This window comes from Vicugna pacos, chromosome 35 (assembly GCF_048564905.1).
Source record: "Vicugna pacos chromosome 35, VicPac4, whole genome shotgun sequence".
NCBI classification, from domain to species: Eukaryota; Metazoa; Chordata; class Mammalia; order Artiodactyla; family Camelidae; genus Vicugna; species Vicugna pacos.
In genome coordinates this window covers 24,654,873-24,682,096 of record NC_133021.1, presented here as the reverse complement: position 1 = coordinate 24,682,096, position 27,224 = coordinate 24,654,873, and the positions used below count along the sequence as shown (strand labels likewise).

General features: G+C 39.5%; 1 protein-coding gene and 1 pseudogene across 12 annotated transcripts in view; both read right to left on the bottom strand.

Moving 5' to 3' along the window:
- The window catches only part of C35H10orf67 (chromosome 35 C10orf67 homolog), a 111,033-nt gene that overhangs the window by 3,712 nt on the left and 80,097 nt on the right, over positions 1-27,224 (bottom strand). For 5 of the 12 annotated variants that reach the window (XM_072955292.1, XM_072955303.1, XM_072955300.1 and 2 more), the window contains 3 exons: positions 27,034-27,121; positions 21,225-21,308; positions 21,078-21,138 (listed from right to left, as the gene is read on the bottom strand). In XM_072955292.1, the coding sequence (XP_072811393.1) occupies positions 21,078-21,138; positions 21,225-21,308; positions 27,034-27,121 (233 nt within the window). Of the gene's footprint in view, positions 1-459; positions 2,863-7,582; positions 7,741-13,660; positions 15,305-19,427; positions 19,684-20,020; positions 20,335-21,077; positions 21,139-21,224; positions 21,309-27,033; positions 27,122-27,224 lie in introns of those variants that run through there. The other 7 variants (XM_072955293.1, XM_072955297.1, XM_072955295.1 and 4 more) reach the window with 7 other exon arrangements.
- LOC102531636 (E3 ubiquitin-protein ligase RNF130 pseudogene) lies at positions 23,803-25,170 on the bottom strand (annotated as a pseudogene).

The following is a 27,224-nucleotide window of genomic DNA, read 5'->3' as shown; positions in this document are numbered from 1 at the left end:
TTGAAGATTCTTGTTTGCTGTTTAACTGGGTTGTTTAAAAACTCAGAACAATGCCTGCCTGTTAAATTTTCACTTGTTCTCATGGGGCATTCTGAAGCAAGCTTTCCTATTGACCGAGAGTCGGGACATTTCATCTTCCTGAGCTTCTAAACTCAGCTACCAGGGCTTGGCAATGAAATTAACAGGAGAAGAAATGAGATTTAACCTTAGCATTTACAGACACCAAGGAGATTAAGCCATCTCTCACATCTCCTGAAAAGTGTGTACTAATTTTTCTCTGCATGTCGCGGGCTGGTTATAGCCACACATCTATTCAACTTTCTGCCTTTATTACAGTGGGAAGCTTCAGATACACGCCCCTAAAGTAGAAGCGCAAAGAAATTGTGGCCGCTCTTGTCTTTGTTAGCAAATAACCTGTTGCTCCAAGCACATTTTATAATAAAGCCAGCTTCTAAATCGTCATGTTTTACGGATATATTTATTTGTTTTTATTGGAAAAACAGGCTTCACAGTTTCCTCTATATATGAGATGACTGATTTTTTTTTTTATTCAGCCAACTTTTATTTACCTTGCAAAAATGTTCTGGACCAATGTGATAAATTACAGATATGCAAATTCCTTTGAATGGTGTTGTAAGTGTGTCTAGCTGGAGCTGAATAACGCCTTGCAAGTCAGTCTGTGCGCGCTCAGGACCCCAGGGAGCTGATCAAAGCACCCATTCTCTTTCATCCCCGGTATTCTCCTCCAAACTATTTCGATACAATATGTTTCCATGATGCACTTAATGTGCTAGGGACATAGAACTCATTACAACCTAGCTAGTTCTGCCGACCTCTTTGTTCCAAGGCAGAAAGTCAAAGAAAAAAGGAAAAGCGCAGCCAGTTGCCAGCTTTCTGAAATGCTAAAGCATGCGTCATTTTTCACCAGGTCTCGTCTTGATATCCTCAAAAGACAAACTATGAAACCGGCCTCAGCCCTTTCTGGCATTAATTACACTGCTGTCCAGCCGATCTGTTTTTCCTATTATATGCATTTCTCAGCAGGGATTTTTTTTTTTTGCAAGACTAATGCAGCTGCAAGTTAAACTATGAATGCATTTTTATCACTATGGAAAAATAAGTTGAAAAGGCTGCAAAACATACAGGAAACTTTGTTAAAGGTCTCTGGTAGATAAGATTTAGAGTGGGACTTAGGAGGTTTTTGCAACTTCTTTAAACCCTGAAATTGACTAAGTGCCTCAGGCATTTCCAACGCACCCTCAGTGTTCTGTGGAGACACTCACTGTGCCATTTGAAATTCTGCTTTGGTACCCAGATAAATCTTGAAGGTAATACCTTTCAGGCTTTCTGATAAAATTCTAAAATGAAACAGCCTGATCTACACCCAACCAGGAGGTTGCTTCCAAGGAATTTCCGTCCAGGATAATAGCACAGAGAATATAAATTCTATTTCATTTCCTCCATTTCTTGTAGGGTTGATTGGTTGGTGGAAATGGCTGGCAGCCAGTTCTGGGAAAGATTCCAGACCTGACTCCGATTAACCCTCTCTGGTGAAACTCTGCTGGAAACCAACTCACCAGCAATTGCCATTAATCTACTTACTAATTAAGCCAATTCATTTCTAAAGGAGAAAAATTCCTTTCTTTAGCCAAACTGATGGGAGGAAATTTGAAAGAAGCGCCAAACTGTGTAACTGTAATTCAGCCAAGGACTGCTAAAACAAGGTGTTGATATATAGCAGCAGATTTAAAACAAGTTTCTAGGGCAACACTCCTTTGGAGACGGTGGCATATAGTGCATAGTAGATGGAGCTCGAATAATGCTCCACCACGCTATGCCACCCTCTGTCCTTGCCTTGAAAATAACGTCTCTCTTCAATTAAACCCAGTGCCTTTTACGCGCAAATAAATTGCCTAGCTTTCTTTTGCACCAGAGTGTATCAGCTTTATGCGACAGCTACCACCAATATATTTCTTCAGATTTAATAAACAGCTTTAGAAATCTGTAATCCACAGCCTACAGACTGGGCCTGACTGGTAGTCAGGGGAACAGAAAGGCCCGAGTTGGCCGTGACGCATGGAAGAAAGCAAACTGGTCTTTTCAGGAAATGGGACCTGACGTTCTGGAAAGACTAGATATGTGAATCTTCACCTTCATATTTACTAGAAAGCAACACTCCAAAGAGTTTGCACATTTCCTAAAGAATTGTTTATGTACGGCGTTTAAGATACGGCTGAGAGCCCTGTGCCTGTGTGAGATGAGAGTGGACCTCCTTAAGAAGACATTTAAAATCCCCTTCCAGGTTTTACGGTTCGTCTTGATGGGGTCAGTTGGCGAGGAGACAGAAAATCTGTTTGACTTCATGTTCTAGCCCGCCTGGGTGCCTTAGAGAGGGAGTGACACAGGGTTAGCGCCTCAAACTTTTACATTTTAATTGAAGATCGTTCCTTCCCACCGCGAGGAGCTGGGGCACACCGCTGAGCCCAGGAAGCGCCTGGATGGATTTGGCGGTCGCTCCGGGTCTGTGAGCCCAGCTCACCAAGCACCAGCGAGCGGTTTCCTTAAGGGCTCGGAAAGATGCACAGAGAGGGCGCACTCAGTGTCCTCTTCAAGTGCGGCATGCTGGTTAGTAGACATCTGGAGAGATGGGGCAGTTATTTTAGAAATGCCTTGGAGATGGTCTCCCTTGTCAGGGAGGCAGGCCTTAGGCCAGGATGGTGAGGGCCCTCCTTCCGGAGTCCTGCTCTGTGCAGCCCACGGTCCTGTCCTGTTACTCAGTAGCTTCCGTGTCATTCACTGGCATGTTCTGGGGCATCGATGGCTTCCCCAAAGACTCTTCTTCCGGAGTTCCTGACACCATCACTGAATACATGGGAAGATGAAGAGAATTGAACTTGGTTTTACTTACTGTACATAAACCACTCCCCTCTCCTCACCCAGAGCTCTTTGCCTCTTGTTTAGTGGGTCCTCCCAGGCCTGGCCCCAGCTGGGGGGCCTGTTCAGTATCCTGGAGCCAGGAGGGAGGTAAGACAGACCTTCAGATCCTCCTTGGCCTTCAGAATAGTTCTGTGACAGTCAAGTTTTCCCCTGAGATAGTCTTCCTGATGTGCCAGACTGGAGAAATGGCCTTAGGGGCCTGTGACCAAGGCTAGCAGATGACCTTCCTCTGAAAGTTACCGCCCCAGAATTAGGAGTCATTGTAAGAGAATAAAACAAGGCAAGGGCTGTCTTGTGTTTGGGTCCAAGGATCTAACTAAGGTTTGCATTTCCATTTGCGCTTTCAGTCTTTACTCCTTAGGAAATAGAAAACTTTGAATGAGAAGGAAAGAAAAGCAACTGGGTGGGGGTCTGAAGTTGGGGAATGGGGAAGTTTTGGCCCTCCCCACCCCCACCCCCACCCTAGGCTGGGCTCTCTGCTCTGTAGGGAGGGACATTTACCTGGTGTGTAAATTGTGAGGAAAGCGTTGGGGGTCTGAGACAGGAAAGCCACAACATGGGACGTGATGTTCCAGCTTTGAAGGGGGAACAAAGGCCCGGAGCTAATCCCAGTGAAAGCCAGGAGCGTGGAGAAGGCAACAAAGAGTGGCAGCCTGCGGTCACCGGTAGGTGTCAATGTGGACACTTACAGCTGGGGCAGTGGGAGCGGGGAACACAGAGCCAGGCTGTCACTCGAAGGCTTAACATGAACAAAGATAAAAACGCGACAAGCTCAGCTTTCAATGGTGGGGAGGTTCAAAGTGGAGTGTTAGGGAGTGTATCTGGGTCAAGTCTTTTCTGCAGCGGGGCCGCTCCTTCTCCAGCCAAGTACCCGCCAGGGAAATCCTGAGGCCTTTTCCCCAAAGTAACTTTTCTTACTAAAAGAAGAATTCTTCAGAATAATTCCTGATTCCACCCACAGCCTAAGGGGAGAGATGGAGCTTTCAAGACTTCTGGATCCCAGAGGCCCAGGTGGCTGCATTAAGCCCTAATGAACTTGAACAGCCTTCCTTAGCTTTTGGGACAAAGGTCATGTACTCTTGCATGCATTTAATGAAAAGAAATAACATTTCCTCTTATGAAACTGTGCATACATGCAGATGAATCTATTTTAGAAAGTATTCATCCAACAGAGAAGGTTCAGTAGCAAACCACTGAAGGAATGAATAGTGGAGGCCTGGTAGAATTAAGGATGCCTGTGGTTTCTGAGTCCCTGTTAGATGTCAGCAGACAAGGCATTGGCCAGCAAATGAGTCCTCTCTATAATCTGGGAAAGATAATTGGGACTCCTCTGCTAATGCAACTGATTAGCAAAGACCATCTTAGAGAATGAGTAAGTGGAAATGACAACAAATTATGTTTATCCTGAGAATACAGACACATTGTGACCCTTAAATTCTGCTGTTAGAAGCAAAATACAAGTCTAAAAAATGACCATATAATAAAATTCTGATTTGCTTTAGTTGAAGTAAGTCTCCTAAATGATAATAATAAAAAAGGATGTAAATATCCTTAAAAGACTAATGACATTTCACAGGTAATGCAATTTAGAAAGAAACACTTCCATGTTTTCTTTTCCAACAATGTGCATTTTTGTAAACTGCTATAAATTGCAATTCAAAAGCACTGATCTCGCCATCCCCAATCATTTTTTATACTGATCAAATGAATGCAGATACTCCCATTTGGGAGGGGCGACATGACATTTCACTTGGCAGTTCTAAACAGGTCACAGACCTTTCACAGACCCTAAGGCAGTGGGAGGGAGCTCTTTACTAAACCGTGTAACCAAATCAAACCAATGGTTACCCCTTTTCAAAACCATTGGAATGGTTTGCACAATGCTATTCACATAGCAGCACAGAAACTGAAAGGATGGTCATCCAATGGAAATTTCTTTCCTTTTGTTTACACTTGCAGAGCACAAAAAGTAATACTTGGAGGAAAACAATGACATTTGCGATGATAAAAATCATAAACAATGAACATGCATTTTGGTTGGCCTGACCCGACATAGCTGTGGCCATCCATTGGTATGTATATATATGCACACGTATGTATATATGTGCATGTATATTTATTGGAGATGTTGCTTTGTTTGAAACCTTAGGCACAAAGACACAACATGGCTGCCCTCAAGATGACCTATTGCTTTCAAGTTGCTTGAACACATCAGAATTTCCATTGTTAAGGTTGATTAATTGAAACTGATAAGTTACCATGAATAAAGATTGTTTTTCTGTTTAATGTGGTGGGCCTGATTTGGTAAATGCCTCATTCATGTAGCTTTGCAGTGCAGCATATGGGCAAGACTCGTTCAGCATCACAAACATATACAATTTATTATGCTTGTATGGGCACAACCAAAAGGCTTTTCTGTGTTAATGACAAAGTTTCAATGAAAAATCCCATTTAAAGAGTCACTAGGAACATGAGGTATGATTTTGTAATTTATTCTTAGAGTTTCCATCTCTGAGTTCTTGTGAGTAGTTTAAAAGATATTACATTTAAATATAGAAAAAAATGCATACCAATCCAAATGTGATACCTTAGCATCAGTCATTGAGAATATAGCAGAATTTATCATAAATGTTACAGATGTAGGAAGAGAAAGTGCCTTTTCATCTGATGTCACCTTGTGTGTTCTGTTACTGATAAAGTTACCATAAATGTTTCATTAAGGTGCCATCAGTGAGAGCTCACAGCGCCCAGTTTACAAGAAAATGCAAAGGATGTTGGTGAATAACATGTTAGCTCCCTGATGACTTTTTTACCCCTTAATAAATGAAATCAGAAGACAATATTTAAAAATAATTTAGGGACTACTGCATGAAAATACAGTAGATTCACTAATTTTTTCACAACTTTATTACTGTTAACTTCCTTTACTTTAAAGCTGATGTCACTTTTTAAAACACTAACTACATTAAAAACTGTCATGAATATTTACCGATAAAGGTAAGTTTTGAAACTTTTTCTGATGATGTCGCACAGAAACGTTTCTCCCCTTTTTCATCAGGGCTCATGTGATCACCAGAAGAATAATAACAACAAAAATATATGAGACACTTGCTAATGAACTAAAGCAATGACTGTATCAAACCATCAAAAGGATCGTTACCATATTCAGCCTTTAATGTCTTATCAAATAAATTCTCTGGTCATTCATGTCCATGAAACAGTTCAAGTTCACCCAACATTTCTCAATTAAATTAGATGCATAATCTCAGTTCAACTATTCTGGAGAGTAATAAACCACATTGGTCACAGCTGACCACCGCTCGCATGCAATTCATAAAGGCCTGGGTGTCCACTGGATGGCTGATCAGTGCACCGTCACTTGTAAAATTCCCTCCTGCATTTTGGAGTGATAATCTGTATCTAATTTTTAAAGAAAAATTTACTCTCCTTTCACTCTTCTGAGGCCAACTTCTTTTCGGGACCTGAATAGAGATCATTGGTGTAACAGTACCAAGTAGCTTTGGTATGTGTGTAACAAAAACCCACCTCTTTGTAGAACATAACAAATTATGCGATGTTCACAGATGCGCTTCACATTGTGCCTTTTGTGAGAAAATCAAGGCCCAGCCCCCCTCTTTATGAAAGCCTGGCTCCCAGTGCAATCTGCCCTCGTCCTAGGGAAAATCATTAGACCTAATATGGAAGCTTCAGATAGTTATTTAAAAGGGGATTTTTCATTCGGACTTTCGGTCTTTGTGATTTGCGCAAGTTATGAATTTGAAGTTACAAGCAAACTTGTTCCTATAAACAAGCAAGGAGGATTGAAACTTCAGTTGCTCCCCTAGCCCACATTTGATGTCTGGATATTTATCACAAATGCTGTTTTCACACAATGTCATGCTTGAATTTATAGGCAGCCAAAGAAATACAGTAATTTTTCCATTACAATTTTTTAAATGTACACACCCCAAATGCTTTATAGATATCTTTCTATAGTTTGGCTTTTTATGATCTTTACGGGGGAAGAGGCTACTAACAGACAAGCCTGATTGTAAGGAGGTAGCAATTTCTGCAGAAATGGTGACGACCGCAGAGAGGCCGTCTCAGGTTCACCCTGCCTCATGGGCCCTCCAATAAATCCTGGTAGGACTCATTGAATGTGCTAGTCTCTGAGTGTCAGACTTAGAATAGAAATTCCAAGTCCTGAGAAGACTCTGTGCATCCTCAGCTCCTAAAATTTTGCTCATAAAGTCTCTGTGGAATGAATGAATGAACGAGCAAACAGAATGTGAAACCTAGGAGGCTGAGTAGTGTGGTCCCTTTCCAGTTGCCTCCCACACTGACGGGTCTTAGTCACGAGACTTGCTTTGACTCATGAGACAGGAGCAGACGTGGTGCCAACCGAATTCCAGTCCTGGTGCAGTGGATGGAGCTCACTTTCTTTTTGCTGCTCTTAAGAACCCTGACACCACCATGAAAGCAAGATTGGGTTTGCCTGATCAGTGATGCGAAATATAAGGTATGGTTGCCCCTGTCACCCCAGCAGCCAGCCAGCTTAAGGCCATCAATGGCCAGCTAACCACAGAATATGAGCGAGTCCCAGCAAGAGAAGGCAGAGGACCTACCGCCAAGGCGCAGGCATGCATCAAGGCCCAGGAGCATGCAACAGCCTGGAGTCACGGGGAACAGGAAATCATCTGCTCTGACTGGATCAGAGCGCTCCTGGAGGGGAGAGGTAGGGATTATGCGTGGCCTTATATGCTCAGCTGAAGAATTTACTGTCATCCTGAAAGCCACAGGCATCTATGGAAGGATTAAGCAGAGGAATAACAAAGTGTGTCAGAGTGAATCAAAGAATGAAATCCTTAGGGACTCCAACACATAAGACTCAGAGCACGGGCAGGATTGCGGAACCAGGAGAGACTGGGGAGGACGCTCTGAGAACTGGGGGGAGGAGGATAGAGCAGGCTGGTGTCTTGGGGTCAAGAGGAGAGCATCTCAAGAGATGAGGGAGGCTCATTAGCAACAAAATGCAAGGGGTGTGGCCAAGTGAGAGGAGACATACTGGGGACACTGGAAAGCCTATTCCACACCTGGAGGATTCTGGTCACCTAGGGAGGAGCCAAGTCAGGGAGCTGTGGAGCCAGAAGCCACAGGGAGTAACCTGGGGCTGGAGAAGGAGAGAGAGCAGTTCCCGATTTCCCTCTGGGGGTGCTGACATTAAAGGTGAGGAGGAGCAGAGGGCGCTCACTTGAACAGGAAGGGGAGGGGTGAGTAAGAAAAGGAGGCGTCGACACGTTTATAGGAAGAGAGCACTGGACACGGTGGGACCCTTTAGTCTGAAGACGAATGGGGAGGTTGTCAGGTTATAATCCAAGTTCATACAATCACAAGTCTGAGTGGAGCAAACTTCAGACTCAGTTTTACTAAACATTTATCGATCACTTACTGACTGCCAGGGAAGTGGCAGGCACATTTATATGCACTAGCCTTATCACTTTTGATTCCTTAACACTACAATGTATTTTGAGGTGGGAAGAAGTAGCCTGCTAATGAGTCAAGGAGAAATGTCTCCATTACGTGGAAAGTCAATGGCAGAACTCCTAATCCTAAGATGTGATGCCAACTAGAAATACACGGTCCCTGAACGCAGCTGGGATGGTGGCTGTCCAGCTACTGAATGTGGATGTCACACAGAAGTTATTAAACTGCCCTCCTGTCTTTAGCTTCCTAGGGCTGCTATAACAAAGTAACATAAGCCAGACAGCTTAAAACAATACATATGTATTCTCTCAGAGTTCTGGAGGCTGGAAATCTGAAATTGAGGTGCTGGCAGGACCATGCTCACTCTGACTCTGGGCAGAATCTCTCCTTGCCTCTTCCTAACTTCTGGCAGTGGCTGGACATCCTTTGAGGGGGTGGCTCCCTGGCCTCTCTCCAATCTGTCTCTGTCATTACATAGGATTCTCCCTGTGCATCTCTGGGTCCCAGCTTCTCTCTTCCTATAAGGACACTGGTCATGTTGGATTAGGGCCCACCCTAAGGACCTCATCTTAACTTGATTACATCTGCAAAGACCCTGTTTTACAAATAAGGTCACATTCACTGGAACCGGGGTTGGGGTTTCAACAAACCTTCTGAGAGAGAGAGGACATAATTCAACCCATAACACATCCTTTTTCATTGAAGGTAATTTATTCCCTATTTCAGACAGAACACAAGGGGAAAGGACTCTTACTAAGATGCACCAGAGACTTTTAAGATGTTCTTTTAAAAAATGGTAAATATTGGTAGATATTTGATGCACGCTTTTGATGCACAGGATAACAATAAATGTGGCCATTGTTTACAAAGGGAAAGTGTTCTTAGAATAGATTGTATACTTAAGGTAAGGCTGAAATCAAATGAAGGGTCTTTGGCCCGGAAACATGAAGAAACCTGGTTTGAACATACAGGAATTTTTTGGTGGGGGGAGGAGGAAGTACATTGTAACAAGTTCATGATTTAGTATAATGTATGGATGTGATAATTACAACTGAAAAAGGAAAAAACCCGAAGACATACTGGGCAAAACAAGAAAAACATTTCTCAGGTAAAGAAGTGTAAAGCAGTGAGCAAGACTCTTGGACCCATTTGTGTCTCCTCCAAAGACACTGGACTCCTAATGTCCAGTCCCTGTGAATGTGACCTTATTTGGAAGTAGGTACTTCGTTGCAGATGATGGAGATAAGATGAAGTCATTAGGGTGCACACTGATCCAGTATGTCACTGTCCTCATAAAAAGGGGAAAGTATACACACACAAAGGGAAGCCAATGTGAAGACATGGGAGAAGACTGCCACCTACAAGCAAAGGGACACCTGAGGTTCTGGAAGCTCAGAGAGCAGCACGGAACATGCTCCCCACCACCTCCCACAGCCCTCAGAAGGAACCAACTCTACTGATGCCTTGATTTCAAACCTCCAGCCTTCAGAGCTGGGAGATCATGAATTCCTGTGGTTTAGCCAATCAGGTGGCTTTCTTTTGTTACAGCAGCGCTAGGAAACACATACACAGGCTGAAACCACAGGCCTGTCTAATTCCAGCTGCAGAAGTTCATACTGACAGCCAGGAAGAAAGCTCCCTTTTTGCCACAGAGGCTAAATGTGCTCCATGTTGGGTGAAAGAACAAATCAGTCCTTGAAGACAGAAGTATGAATGAAAGGAAACTGGGAGAAAAAAAACAGTTTCTAACCTGGGGCTCAGGCTTTTGAGAAAGCTATGGGTTTAGGGAGGCTTGGAGGCAAAACTTACTTCACTCAGAGGAACTGAGCCAAGCCACTGGATGGCTTCAAGACCCTAATGTCACAGCAGAAGGGACACCCCAACCTTAAAAGAACTGCGTAGACTGAGAGTGAGAGGAGCAGAAGTGTGTGCAGTCACAGACCTGTATTTAGGAAATCCTGCATTCAGGTTGGAGGCCTGGGGGTGGGGAGGAGAGCGAGAGTAAGAGCGAATGCATATGAATGACTGAATGATGGAGAGAAACTTGAGCCTGTAAACCAAAGTTCTAAAATAAATAAAAGAACAGAAAGATAAGGTATCAGAACACAAATTCACTTAAGTTGGTGAAACAGTCTGACAAAGATTTAAAAAACATGTATGTTTAGTATGCTCAAAGAAATAGCGGGTAGTGCCCACTAAAAAAAATAAATTATGATAGGAAACAGGCCAGAATAAAATAAGAACTGGCGGCTATGAAAACGAATCCATTTAAAGTCTTGGGAAATTTTTTTTTTTGAAGTCACTAAAATGAAAATACAACATAGGCTAAATTGGGCATAGCTGAAGAGAGGATTAGAAAATTGGAAAAGGTAAGATTGAGGAATCCAGCCATATGCACAACAGAGAAATACACATAAAAATCAGAAAATTTAGGTTAGAGGCATGAGATGAGATTGTGAGGTGCTTCAGAAGAAAATAATGTAGAGAATGTTACACAAGCAATATCTGAAAAGATAGTAGCTGAGAAATTTCTAGAAGTAAAGAAAGATATGAGTCATCAAATCCAAACTGTACTCTGAATATTTATAAAGATAAAATATATTTTATACAATGAGTACATTGTAGTAAAACTACAGCCCATCAGGAATAAAAACTACATTGTAAAATGACTATAACTCAATAAAAAATGTTAAAAAAAAAACGAATAAAAACTAAACCTTAAATGCTACCATAAAGAAAACACAAAATGACCATTAATAGTTAACAAATTGACGACAGACATAAATAACCCTAAGAAGAGGCTCAAAGGCAATGGTATAATAACAAAATGTGGAGGAAAAAATAACTGCCAACCTAGAATATCGTTATCTTGCTAAACTGTCCTCAAGAGTGAAATAAAATTAAGACAAACAGAATTTACTATCAATAGGTCCTCACTAAACAAATTTTTGAAGTAATGTTACTTTTTAACATACACATATACTAAAATATAAGATATACACATATACTAAAACATAAGACATATACATAAACATACACACCAAAATAAAAGAAATAGAGCTTGTGGCTTTCAGACCCAGCAGAGGAGAAACAATATAACAGTATCAATCCCCAAGAAAGCATGAAAACAGACATTAGGAAGTAAAGCAAAATATTAGGAAGTAAAAAGTGAGATAGTAGAAATAAGTCTAAATTTATCAATAATTGTAATTGTTGTAAATAGAATAAATTCATTCATTAAAAAGTAGATATTATCAAAGAGAACTAAAAAGTAAAAGATCTAATTTTAAGTTGCTTAAAAGAGAAAAATCAAATATAAAGAATTATAAAATGACTAAAAATAAAAGGATGGGAAAAGAAATTTAATGCAAATGCTAATAAAAAGGAAGCTATTACAGTGTTATTTATATCAGATACAATAGAATTTGAGGCATCAAGGAATTACAAGAGATACAGAGGAATATTGTATACAATGAATCACCAAGGAAAAAAATATAATAAATTAGGATGCTTGTTATGCAGACTTGAAATATGTTAAACAGAAATCAACAGTTATTAAGAGAAACCAATAAATTCTTAATTACAGTGAGATATTTTTACATTTTTCTCAGAAAAATTAGAGATTAAGCATAAAATAATTAGAATAGAAAACATTTGAATTAAAAAATTAACAGGATGACCGAATAGGTACAGAATTCTGCACTCAAAAAATAGAAAAGAAAAATTACTTTCAAGTTTGTATGGAAAGCTTACAAAGTACTCACAAAGGAAATCTGTACAAATTTCCAAGGATCAATGTCTTACACTCCAGATCCTCTGACTTAAATACAATTAAATTAGAAGTCATTATTTAAAGTAAAGCAATCACAACAAAATATGTTTAAAATCTCCCATTAACATGTGAGGTAATCATGATGGCAAGAAAATATTTAGAACTAAGCAAAAATTGAAGTATTATATGTCAAGATTTCTAGAATACAGCTAAAATAGTTTTTAGAGTCATAAATGCATTTTTTTTTAAAAATGAGTAAGGTGTAGGAAAAACACACAGAAAAATATCTTTCAAAAATAGAAGACAATAATAGAGAAAAATAAATCAGAAAACCCAAAAATAGCAGAGTGAGTCAAAAAACCCAAGAATTTTTAGTACTTTAGAAAAGACTAAAATTTGTATAATACTCTAGCAGGATTAAGAATAAACAAATGGTGAATATATTAAACAATGTTAGGGACAGAAAAGGGGACACAATTATGGAGATTATGGAATTCATAGGAGAATATAATTAACAAGTTTATCTCAACATATTTGAAAACCTAGATAAAATGGATTAATGACCTAGAAGAAATGTTGCTGAAACTGACTTATAACCATTAAAGAAACTAAATTGGTATTCAGAAATCTCTCCTGCCTTCATAAAAGACACATGGTCTGTTGGCCAGATAGTAAAAAACAAAAACAAAAACAAAAACAAAAACTATCAAAGAAAAGATAATGCTATTTTATACAAACTTTAGCAGTCTCAAATAAGGGGTGGAGCTAACCAATTCTATGAGTCAAGTATAATTTTTATATCCAAACTAGAAAAGGGTAGTTCAGGAGAAAAATTGTATAGACCAAACTCAGAAGAAGACTCTTAACCTTAATTTTCTACTATTTTATTTATCTATGAACACAAATTAGGAAATGCACATATGATTCAATATAAGACATTTTTAACGTATTTCAACACTAACAGATTAAAGGAGAAATATCACAATTATTAGCTCAATAGGTAGAAATAAAAGTTGGCCATCAATTTGTTATAAAAACTTTTAGCACTTGCAATAGAAGACAGTATTATTGACTTGAGAAAGAAGAGCTATGACAAACCTAAATGGACATTATACTTAATGGTGACACTTTAGAAACTGTCCTATTGAGAGAAACAAGACAAGGGGGACACTGACTGTTCTATTCAGTAGCATACTGACAATCCTAGCCAGTGCAATAAGAAAAGGAAAAAAAAAGTGGTGCACAAAGATTGGGTGAGACAAGTCTTTTAAGTTCTAGATGATGTGATTGTCTAATAAAAATGAGAAGAGACTTTTCAGACAAACTTTTAGACTCAACAGAGTTCAGCAAGTTTATTGGAACAAACATCAAAATATACAATCAAATACTCAACAGTAATAAACACTTAGAATACATCATAGAAAAACAAAGACTTCATTTGTAATAGTAACAAAAACTGTAAGATAGTTACATTTATTAGTTACTTAGGAACAAGTCTAATAAAAGAAGTGTAAGACCTTTATGATGATATTACAAAACATCATTATAAAGAAGATACATAGGAATCTCCAGATCAATGCAAAGTTATATTCAGAGCTGGGAGGACTCACTGATATAAAAATATTTGTTCTTTCCAGATTGATCCTTAAATCAAAATGTCAACAGTTTTTTCATGGATCTTGAAATGATAAACCTCAAATTCATACGAAAAGCAAAAGACCCAAGAGAGGCTAAGACGATTTTGAAGAATAAGATGGAGGCACTTACTGTGCCAGATACCAACGTTTTATTTTAAAGCCAAAGTTATTAAGACCCTGGCATTAGAGCAGTAAGACAAATAGGTCAACTGCAGAGAATGGAGAGCCTAGAAAAGGTCTAAGCTTGTGTGGGAACACAACATGTGTCAGAGGTAGCATTACAAACCAGGAGCGGGGGAGATATACGGTGGTGGGACAATCAGCTAGTCTACTGGAACAAAAAAGTTACACTCCAAACTCATACCAAATAATAAATAAATTCCAAAAGACGATGTAGAATTCCCTTTATTAACTCAGAGTAGGACAATTTATCTAAAAAACATAATAAAAGAACAATGCATAAATTAAAAGATTGAAAACATAATTATCTGAAAAAAACTTTGAACCCACAAAAGACATCAAAAGCAAAGTTAAAATACACACCAGAAATAATGTGAAGATATTTGTGAAATATAAAACTGACAAAAGGTGAACATTCAGAATTTACAGACACTCCTACAAATCAATAAGAAACATATGAATAACCACATCATATAAAAGTGCTCAACTGCTAATAACAAGCAATTCACAGAAGAGGAAACCAAAATGAATAGTCAAATAACAATCATTCTCACTAGTTATTGGGGAATTTCAAATTAAAAAATGAGGGGGTATAGCTCAGGGGTAGAGCATTTGACTGCAAATTTTAAAATGAGATATAATTTCACATCTATCAGGTTGGCAAAAATTAAAAACTATGGCAACCTCAAGTGTTAGTAAGAATATGGAACAATACAAACTCATAAACTACTGGTATGAGTGTGAACCATTGTAACCATTTAATAGCACAATTTGACAGTGTCTGGTAAAGTTAAAGATGGATATACTTTAACTCAGCAATTGCATTTACTCTAGTGAAACTCTTCAATGTAAGACTATGAGGCACGTACAGGGATGTTTATAATAGCAGCTGTGCTTTTGACTGCAAGAAATTGAGAACCTGAATTCACAACAGGAGCGAGAATATACTATAGCATATCATACAGTGAATATACTTATACAACATGTAAAATAAGGGAACTCAAGCTGCATGCAGCAAGACACTACAATTAAATTTCCAAAACATAACATAATTTATGGGGAAAGAAAGAATACATACATTCCACGCTCATGTATACGATGCTTGAAAACATGCCAAATGATGTTACACATATATCGCGCATGTGTAGAAATACTATGAATTACGCAAGATTGACCAGTGCTAAAATCAGGGCAGTGGTTACCTCTGGGGAGGGAGGGAGGGAGGGAAATGGTTGTCGGGGGCTTCAAATCTTCTTCCTATTTTCTTTCTTTTATGAATCAATCGTGGCAAAATCTAACAAGAGTCAGGGGGTGTTCAACATGTAATTCTGTGTTTTCTGAATATTTGAAATATTTCATGATAAACATACAAATAGTTTCTACAGCAAATATGTCTATGAGGAAATTAAGGCTTTCCTCAGTTCATTCTTATGGATATGAAAACACAAATAATAAGATTATTTTATAATTTTTTGTCACTCTAGCTTACATTTGTGTAGAATGTAACTGTACCCAACACACTTCTCCCTACAGCCTACTTTTTCCCACATGATTGTTTCACACAAGAAGAGGAACGTACATTAAAGAATCGGAACCAGCCAGGAATGTGATATAGGCTGATGACTGGAGCTCAGGGACACTGACCCAAAAATCCCCACTTTTCTGATCTCAATTTATTCCCTCAAATTCCAAAACTGGGGTTCCTCCCGTTGAAAGGAGCATTCACATAGAAAACAAACTGTGGTTATAGCAGGGGAAATGTGGGTGGTTTGGGGAGGGATAGATTAGGAGTTTGGGATTAACACATACACATTACCATACATAAAACAGACAAACAACAAAGACCTATTGTATAGCATAGGGAACTATATTCAGTATCTTGTAACAAGCTGTGCTGGAAAAAAAATATATGTATGTGTATGTATAACTGAATGGCTTTGCTGTACACCTGAAACTAACACTGTAAATCGACTACACTTCAATAATAAGTAGGAATTTTTTAAAAAAGAAGAAAGGAATCTTCATAGGGTATTTTTCACATACAAAGACATCATTCCCAGCTCAGTTAAGGGTGCACTTGCTATGCACACGAATTAGCATAAATCCATACACAGTATCTTCAAACATTTTGCCGTTTCTCTAACAGAACCATTCCTAAATTTAAAAATTAATACCCACTTGTCTGGAGACTAATTAAAATCTTTCTCAGTATTTTGTTACCATCATAAAGGCTGATATGGTTTATAATGACTGTTAAGTAACCAGGCAGCAACGAGCAGCTGAGGTTTGGGATGAAATCAGTGGCCACAGGATCCAGAGAGGCTGCTGGGATCCAATTCGTGGTCCAGGGACTGAGTAAGAACACACACCAGAAAACATCCTTGCATCATGCTTCGGATACCTCTAAGTACCAGTTTGGGGCATCATTAGGAAGACGCTTAGTGGCATTTATTGAATGAAACACTGTCTACACACACTTAAAAGCATCACCAGACTGAGTGACAAGACAGCCCATCAAATTAGTAAAGTACATGTTGAATATGTATTCGTTGTGACCTTTCTTTCTACTAAGTTGTTACGATCTTACAAATTGAAAGGCCCGCCTACTTATTTCAACTATTAACACTATCTTCAAAACATGAATTATCCTTCATTTTCATTTCTCACATTTTTCAAACCCTTATCTGACCTACAGATGAGGCTTCAGTTAAATAGAGACCTGTGGATTTTTGGGATTAATTCTCAAATCCAACTGTCATCTTGACTCTATGCCACTGAGAATTCAGTGTACTTGGAAAGGTACGTTAAGAGACACAATGCTGATCATCCAGGATTTAATGTTATTTCATATCCTAAACCCCATGCCTTGAATAGAAAATGTCTCTGGAACATATGTATAAAAAGCCAGAAAAACTCCTATAGAAAGGTAGTTGAGAGTCAGCCCAAGTCTCAAAGACAAGGATGACATATATAACTTAGAAACACAACATTTGGATTATAGGAAATTGGTGACAATAAGGGACATAGAAAAACTGGTGACAGTGACATCTTAAACATTAACAGACCCCTTAATACATTATATTTAGTAAATCAGATTAGTCCTGTTTTAACATTTTTAATAGCCCTCAGTTACATGCTAAGTGATGTTATTTATTGTTTGTGTATATATGTGGTGCATAGAAGAACATTACAAAGTATGTATTTAAATATGAATACCTTACTAAATTATATTCATTATAGCTGAAGTGGAGAAACAATATGTAAAACAATGCTAACACTTACGCCTGAAATTCTTTTCTTTTTATCTTTTAAGCTCCAATTTCTTGTGTCATTTTTAAAATTATCTTTGTGTTTAAAACAAAAAAGGGCAACTGAACTCCAGTTTATTAATACTTACTTTTATAAATTGGTGGCTAGATAATAAACTTAGTAAAGAAAACACTTTTCAGGTCCAAAGTTTCAAAGGGCAAAAAGAAAGTTTTAAAGATCCTATCCAATGTATGGCGATCGTTGTACTATTCTCTAAAAGCCTTTCAAATCACCTCTTCCATGTTTCTTCCCTAAAAGTCTCAGAATTAACAACACAATGTAATCTAGGTTTAAATTTGGGTTTCTCCTGCGTTTCAGATACTCATGTTTGCGCTTTCTCTTACCAACCAGCCACTTAAAGAGTCACTGTTACTTTGTGGTTTTATCTATGAGATTCGTGTCTTTGGGGCTCATTAGGAACATTTCCAAAGATTACAATGTCAACAGCACCTAATTACTGGACTGTGAGAAAGGTCTTCTTGAGTACATAAAATCTGCAGCAGTGCACGGTACACAATGAGCAGCTCAGATCCCAAATTTTATCACAGGTAAGCAGCAAACAAATTAATAATGTTACCTGGGATCTCTTGGGATAATTACTACCGTGTAAAAAACGGCTTTGAAATTCTGCAGATAGTACTGGACCTCATTTTTTCACTCCCCTATATTAACGAGGATTTATTTATCTCTTAGCCTTCTGTGCTGCACAATTCATTCTGTTGTTCTTGCTAGAATTTTTTTGGAGTAAAGTTTGCTGCATAACAAAAAGTCAATTTAAATTTGCTTAAGAAAGACATATCACTTGATATAACATTGCTTTAAGTCATATTCCATGTTTACTTTTGCTCTTTTCAAAATACTTACTGTATATTTTGATGGATTTTATTCTTACTTATGCTTGGTTGACAATTAGTTACTAAAGAATGTAAGGAGAGACAGACTAGTCTGTTTAAAGCAGTAGCCTGCTGCTGAGGACATTACAGGTCTCGTGTAGTGGATCAACATGCAGGTTTGCCAGCCTTTATTTTGGGGACCCAGGGATTACCTTGTGCACAGCTCAGGAGGAGAGGTAGGGGTGCAGTTAGCTGGGCACATCACTGATATTAACTCACTGAATCCTCATAACTAAGCGAGGAGGTCACCTTCTCCATTTCACACAGCCAAGGGGGCTGAGATGAAGTCACCCAGTGAGTAAGTGGCTGGAATGAGATGGGAACCCAAGTCTGTCCACCTCCAAAGCTTTTCTGTTACATCACATGTTTTCCTACAGTGTGTGCAGTTGAAAATGGGACTGCACATTGTCATGCATGAGTCTTTGGACAAATCAACATAACTGGGTGGTGACGAGCCTGGGCTCTGGGGCAACGCTGCCTGGGTCTGAGTTAAGCCTTACTTATAAATAAATAATCTGTTTATTTGCAGTCATAACCCTGGCAGCTTACTAAACCCTTCTGTATCCAACTGTCTCCTCTGCAGACTTGGGAAAGCAAGAGTGCTGGCCTTATAAGGTTTTTGTGACAATTAGGGTTAAAACTAGAAAGACATTTAGAACAGTACCTACAACCCACGAAGTGTTAGTTATCCATAATTTTCAAAAGTCTTGTGGTATGAAAGTACAATGTGAGAACCCCAGTCTTTTGATACAACCCTGAAGGTCCTGTTAGTGGAGGCAAGAAGTAGTCAATAGGATATTTAAAATATTTATATTCTATTTACATAGTTTATAAAACAGAACCCAATGCAACAGTGACTTTAAGGAGCTCCATTTGGCTTCTGTCCCCAGGTAGGTTACAGTAACCTCCCATGTTACAGAAAGTAATAAAGGTTTGTAAGTCAGGCACATACTAACCATGTAGCTAATCACCTGTTTGATGATGTATTTGTGAATTACTCTTTGAAAACACTAATAATGTATTAAACTATTTCCTAGGGGCCCGAAGGGGGTGTTCAATCTTCTGAAGTACCTGAGAAGTTTGGGGTGATTTGTTTTGTGAAGACAATTTGGCCCTTTAAGCTTCTAGTATGAATGCCACTCAGTTGCCATAACCATTGAACACTGCTATCTAATGAAAAAAATTCATTTACTCCCCAAATTACTAAATCTGTCATTCAATTTCCTTCTGGCACTCATTTATTGATTGTTCTTATTCATTAAAAACAGAAAATTAATTTTTAGTAAATTTTGATTTCATTGGAACCCACTTAACCAGAAATTTCTGTTAATGGGATGATTTCCCCACACTAACTTAAGAACAGGAGGTGTCAACGTTACATCAGAGATTTTGTAGAAAGACATTTCAGGGTTCTGTCCAGAGGCTTTCTGGGTGCAGTTGTCACATTCAGAATGACACGCCTAGTGGCGTCCTGCAAAATTGCGGATCATCAAATAGCATTTACTTTCAATTTTATTAGTAAGGCAAAAAAGGGGGCTTTCAGTAGACAGGGTGGAAATGACTCTACGCTTGGCATTCTCAGGGCAGAGGACACGACCGGGAGTGACAATGCTGTTTTGGCAGAGGCTGCCTCGTGGCCCACGTGGTCATCAATGTTGGTTTGTACTCACTCCAAATGAACCTTTGAAAAATGGTCTGCTTGGCTGAGAACAGTCAGTTTTGGATGTAAAATCCTCAACTCAATTTTTGGGGAAGGGAATGTTGCTGTGAATTAAACTCTCTAACTAAAACGCCAGGTCAAACACAGGTTCCAAATTCGACAAGCTCCATTTTAATGATAAATCATTAGAGTCTCTCTTCTCCTAACACATTATGATGTTTTAGAAATGATGTTTAGAAATAAGTTACTGTACGGGTAGGAATTTCCAACAACTCAACAGATCTAATCCCCGATTTAAATGCTGATGTCTTTGAAAGGTTGTCACGGTCTTAGCAGGCAGCTGAGTGCTCTGGAGTCCAGTCTTGGGGGTCACTGTGATCTAAAATGCCAGCCCAGGAGGCAGCCAGCAATGTGACCACAGAGATTCCTCTGTACCCAGGGCAGACGCATCTGAAAATGATACTGCCTATACATGTCAGCAGTACAGAAAAAGGCTCTCCAATGCACAGAGACCCAGAAGAGACGTTCCTTTCTGCCAAAGCTCAATCTAGCTCTCAAAAGTAGACGATTTTAAGCTCTTATCACACACTTCCTCTGTGCATAGAGATTCATTATGAAAGTCTCCTTTTCAACATTCCAGGAGATGAAAAACAGAAATGACTGACACCCTTTGATTAGTATCAGTAATAATAATTCAAACTAATCATGTCATATTTTGTTAACCCAACTTGTTTTTTTAGAGAAAAGCAAGCACAGTTGTTTCATAAAGATTTACAGAAACTTAAGGACAAATGTACTTCCACCTCTAAAGGGGTCCAATCTGAGGCCCCGCAAGGACTGAAGGGAGACAAGGATGCTAGAAATAGACGTACTTTTCTCCTAAGTATTAAATTGGACAATAGGAATTTAACAGGAGCTTCAGGTTTGCTGGCAGTTTAACAACGAAACATGGATTCCAACTGAGACAGTTTCTAGGTTTGAAATATGACTCAATTCATTTTCAGTTAGCACAGATCAATATTCAGAAACACATATTAGCGTTTTTTATCCACCATATCTAAGTATCAATTTTACAAATTGGCTGAAAAAAGTCTTGCATTCACCCAGAAACCAAACATCTTAGGATGGCAAAGAAAAGTGATATTACCCTTGCTTAAGTACCCATCCCGTGTGTGAATATTTTCCTGCAACAATAAGGTCCTTACCCTTCAGTGAAAGCTGAGAGGATATCGGATCACTGACCAGGTCTACATACTTGCTGTCCATCTGCAGGTAAATCAAAAAGTTCCATTACTGAGCTTGAATGATACTGACAGATTAAATGTTTAATAAGGAAGAAATAATCTACCTACCGACGATGAGTGATGAACACTTCCAGAAGACACTGACTCTGTTACCAAGTTCATTTTGGACTGCACATGTAAGGGTTTAACTTTCTGAAAGACACAGACAGTATGTACCGTGTTATCCAGGGGCAATAATGATCAGCCCAAAGGGATGGAGAATGTTCTTCAACCCTGAGTTAACCAAGATATGAAAATTATGCTCCTAACTTACTTGCTGGGGAAATCCTTTCCTTTAAATCCAAGGAATAGATCCCTTCCTTACTCAGGCTACTTTGAGAGAAAATTCAAGAAAAATGTTTTCCTTGTTGTCTCTTCTGACTCTACTTCCTTCTGACTATCCCTATGCCATCTGGGATTTACTGACATACGTGGTCAGGTACTACAAAGCCCAGGGCAGCCTGGATCCTGGAAGCTACACTGTAGTGGTCCCAATTCCCAGGAACTGAATGGTGAAAAGCAAAACGTTTTTCAAAGAACTAAAATCCAATCACGTTGTTTCTTGTAAGTTCACAACTAAAACAAAATGACACAGAAATATCAAAGGTTGAGCAAAGTTAACAGTAAAAGACAAGAAGACATTAATAGAATGGATAACAGACAATTTAGAATTCACAGCTAGACAGAACCCAACAAGCTATGAATGAAGTCTAATCCATAAAAAAGATATGACAGTGAAGCATCTCCCTGAGTTGAATGAGAAAGTAACATAATATATAACACACAGCAACAGCGAACAATCCTCATGAGCTTTTCCTTGAGAGCTACACCTACTAGCTTGTAGAGCACAGCCTCAAACCTTAAAAAGAAATCTTTGCCATTGATTTATTTAACTAAATGTCTGGTATCTTTTTGGGTCTTGGGATTCTGAAATAAACTACTGGCTCAAGACATTCAAGAAATACAATTCAACAACACCCCAAGCAAAATGCTAGCGGATTTTTTAAAAAAGAAATTGACTTGCAGATTCTAAAATGTATATGGAAGTACTAAGGATAGAGAATTGCCAAGACAATCTTGGAGAAGAGGAATAAAATTGAAGGACTTATACTACCTAATTTCAAGACTTACTATAAAGTTATTAATTAAGAATGGTATAGTATCGGCAAAGGGACAGACAGATACATAGACCAACAGAACAAAATAGAGGGTTTTGAAATAGACTCATATACACATAACCAATTGATTTGGAACAAAGGAGCCAGTAAAATTCAATGGGAAAAGAAAGATCAAAATTATACCATAAGAAGTATATGTGGAATGTGAGATATAGTTCTACAATCTGCAAAAGAAAAAAAGAGCTAAGTTGATCTTTATTAAAATTAGAAACTCTGACTTTCAAAGGACATTGTTCTGAAAATGGAAGGAAAAACTACAGACTAGGGAGAAACATTTTCAGTACATATATCTGACAAAACACATATGTATCCAAAACACATAACAAAATATTGTAACTTAGTAAAAATTAACAACAGACAAAAGTCGGGAGAGGAGAGGCCAGGGAGTTGTTGTTTAATGGGTACAGAGTTTCTGTTTTGTAAGATTAAGGGGGTTCAGGTGATTGGTCCCACAACAGTGTGACTGTCACATTGTTAAACTATACATTTAAAAATGGTTACAATGTGGAGGGGGGAGTATAGCTCAGTGGTAGAGCATCTGCTTAGCATGCATGAGGTCCTGGGTTCAATTCCCAGTACCTCCATTAAAAAAAAGGTTAAAAAAAATGGTCGGGATGGCAAATTTCGTTATGCGTATTTTACCACAATTTTAAAAAAAGTCTTGGATAGTCTTTTTACAAAAGAAGATCTAAGAATGGCCAATAAACACATGAAAAGATGCTTAAGATTATTTATCAGGGAAATGCAAGTTGACACTTCAATGGAGTACTATCTTAGGATGGTTAAAATTTAAAAACTGATATTATCAAGTTAGCAAAGATGTGGAGCAAAAGAAACACTCAAACATTGCAGGTGGGAGGGAAAATGATACAATCACTGTGGAACAGCGGCAATTTCTTATAAACACATATACTCCTATATTGCAGCCATTCTATCCTTACGTAAGACTTACAAAAACGTATTTCCACAAACGACTTGCACAAGAATGTTTATAGCTGCTTTTTAGTCTCCACCAGGAGGGGAATGGATAAACAAATTACGGCTTATTCATACAACAGAATACTATTCAGTCAGTACAGACCACAGGATACCACTGACATGAATTTTAACAACAGGCAAAACTAAGCTGTCATGGGAGAAATCAGAACACGTTGGTTTGACGTGGGGAGGTACTGTCTGGGAAGGGACACGAGGGCACTTTCAGGGATGATGGAAATGTCCTACCCCTGCATTGAGGTGACAGCTACACACAGATCAAAACTCTTCACATGATACCCTTAATACTGGTGCACTTTACCTATGTAAAGTACACCTCAAGAGTAAGAAAATGTTAAACCTTTTCTTTTCATAGCTTTTATTCAAATATGTAACTTAAAAATTTAAAGTTTCTTTTTTAAAATTTTATTTATTTTAATACAAAGCTTTGGCATTAGCAATCTTACGAAAAAATAAAGTGTACTAAAAATAAATGCTTGTGTGGCATGATTGGTAAATGATGCACAAAAATAGGTTCTTTTTTCCTTCAAGGCAATAGTCAGAAAGCATTTTTTTCCTTCTTCAAAACCATTCTACCTCATTAGCATTCAAGCTAGCTGTGGCTCTGATGATCATGTAGCAGAGTGTGCGAGCACTGAGGAGAGAAAAGCTGGCAATAATAATAAACCATTCTTTTGTCACTGCGATGTTGATCTCTCCCGTTCTAGGAGTGAGCTCCCTGTCCTGAGGAAGAGGTGAGATCCCCGAAGTTCGAAGTGGCTCAAGGCCAAGGGAGTTGTCACTGGCAAGGTCACCTAGGGCTGATCTTCGGTTAACTGCTTGGGTTCTGGTGAGCCTCTCCGCGTCAAATGCTACGTTATCAGTACACGGCAAATTTTGCACAATTCCCAGGGCCTTTAAAATATTAAGTTTGCACATAGGACAGGTACAGTGTTCACTAAGCCAGGGATCCACGCAGGATTTGTGGAAAACATGCTTGCAGGGGAGGATCCGGACAACATCGTTCTGCTTATAGCTCTCTATGCGGACTGCGCAATGATGGAAGTCTGGGTCTGTCTGCTTATCACCCTATTTTACGGTTCTGGTTGTTAATTTGCTGATGGCTTTCTTGGCTGCATCTCCAAGGCGATGCTGGTTCCTGTCCCGAGCGTTCGTGTACCTGATCTTCTGAATGAAGTAGAATAGAAGCCCGGCTGAAGAAATAATCATCAAAACAATAAAGGATATTGACACGAAGACCAGAGAGCCACAGCTGAAGTTCTTTGGCGGCATTCGGTTTCCAACAGCTATTGTCATTTGTGCAGAGATGTTTTTCTCCAGATAACTCAAAATGTCCTTACCCCTAAAGTCTGTAATCATGACAGCAATAATATCTCCAGTGCCTGGATGAGTCATGGTGACTGGCCCCTCGGCTTTATTATTGTAGATGACTACAGCCACCGTATTGTGGAAAGCAGCCCGCTATTTTCTCTTTAAACGTGCAGTTTCCCCTCTGCAGCAAGGCAATCCACTGTTTGATGTGGGGAGGGACAAAGAACCGTGTTTGAGGATCACAGCCCAGATGATCAGCAACTCCGTGGACGGGCAGCGGCGCCAGCACCTGACCGCGGACCTCGGCCTTGGGCGAGCCGAGCCCGTAGCGCCCGCGGTCCATGCGGAACGTGAGCAGGGCGCCGCGGCCGGGCTGCTGCACCGTCCCGTTGACGAGCGCCGTGTAGTAGCCCTGGCTCGCGTTGCCCGCCCGCGCCGGCCACACGCCGCAGGCCGCAGGTCAGCAGCGCGAGCGCGGGGAGCCGGGCCGGGCCCGCCCGCGCCAAACCGCGCATCGTGCCCCCCCACCCCCGCAGCCGCCGCCGCCGCCGCCGCTCGCGGACCGGGCTCCCGAGCCGGCGCCCAGAGGCGGGGCGGGCGCGGCCGGCGCTGCGGCGAGAGCCAAAAATGTGAAGTTTCCCTATCAGCATCTATCTTGTCTACACTGTGGGTGAAGGCACTATTCTAACCTTGGGGTGTAGGACAGACCAGTCTGGGATCTTGTGGAATTTATAACCCGTAAGGGAAGAAGCCCTGTTTGTCATGTGCACTATCTTATCCCAGCCTGGAGCAGAGTGCTTGGCACATATTTGTACTCAGCAAATATCTGTGAATGGATGAGTGACCACAGTGCAGAGACCCAAGAGAAAATGTTACTTTACCCAAAATGCATTCATTCATCATTCTCTCCTCTTCCCTCACTTCCTGTCTGTTTTTCTTAAATATTTGCCATCCACACTGATGGTGTCTTCAGTGCCTACATACTGTGTAGCTGTACAGATGAGGATTCATGAGCCTGAATCCCAACCAAGCAGTGGCACACAGATGTATTCTCGACTAGATGGAGTGCTGTCCCTCCCCCACAGGAAGACAGAGTGCATGGACATCTGAGAGCAGGGCCAAGATTTTTCTCAAGGAAAAGACTGGCTCTATTAATATGCCTGGACTGGTATAATTTCAAGATGTTAGAAGTTTGTTTCATAAAGTCTGGACAATTCAAATTTGGATCAAAAAATTTTACTAGATAATCTTTTAAAAGCCCGATGTTTTAGTAGCACAACATTCTCATGGGTCCTCCAATGTTTAGTTTGTCCAGCTGATTAAATATCTAAACTTCAGTTGAGAAGAGGAAAAACCAAAAGGAAAAGAAAGAGACTACATATACTCCCAGCAATGTAGACCAGACTCGGAACACTTCCTCAGCAAGGTTCATATTCGTATGTAAATTTAGTTACAAATTAGAAACAATGTTATCTTGCCGATGTTCTTAAGTTCTTTGATCTCTTGCAGCAACTTGCATTTAGAAAATCGTCTTAAAGCGAAAATTGTTGAAAAATTTTTAAAAGAAAGTGATTTTAGATTGTAAGCCTCTTGACACAAGAAACCATATTTTATATTTCTTCTTTATTTTATTTTATTTTTTATTTTTTTTGTGAAAAAATCCTTGGGTTTATTTTTTTTTAACATTTTTTATTGATTTATAATCATTTTACAATGTTGTATCACATATTTTATATTTCTTGTGACCTTTCCCACAAACATGACTTGTCCCCAGAACACTTAGTATCATAGCAGTTTCTCAGCAGCATTTATAGTATGTTAATTAACTGATTGTTTGCAATTTATTGATTACATTTCTATCCCAGGCATCATTTACCTTCACAGTTACAACTCCCAAGTAAAAACATTCAGTAAGTGTTTGGTTTTTTAAAAAGTCTGTTTTAGAATTGGACTCTAACTACAGGTGATTTCTAGTGTGAAAATGAATGGCTTGGTACTCAGAGCAGACTCTTTTACCTCCTTTTTCCCTTTGGAAGTGACTGGATACTTGGATCTTGAGCTGTGGTATCTTCCCACTTTCCATCCATACCCACAGTCAGGTTGACAGATGCTTCCCAGCTGGAATGAGTCACCCCTTCTCTGAGATTTTTCACTTGCCTCTACGATAGCTCAACCATGTTGCGGGGTAACAATTTGTGTATACATCTATATCGCACATTAGATGAGCTCTTTGGGTTTAGACACTCTGCCTTATGCCGTCAGCATCTAGCAGAATGACTGTCATCTCCAGAGCCTCTAACGTCAGGGGTCAGCACATGTGAAATAGGTTCAGGAAGGCATGTTGCAGATATCATCAAAGAGACCAAGAGCATCTACCCCTGACAGGTACTTACCTGGTAACTGAAGGATGTATCAGCCAGCACTGCAAACTGACGGAACAATGTGTGCCTAGTAAACATCTCGTTCTTGAGGGTGTGAAAGCTGAAATAAAAGAAGCAGAGGGATGAAAAGGAACAGAAATTACAGGAAAGAGCAAATCAGTCCTATGTTCATGCAATTAGAAACTAGAGTTTTCGATGTAAGA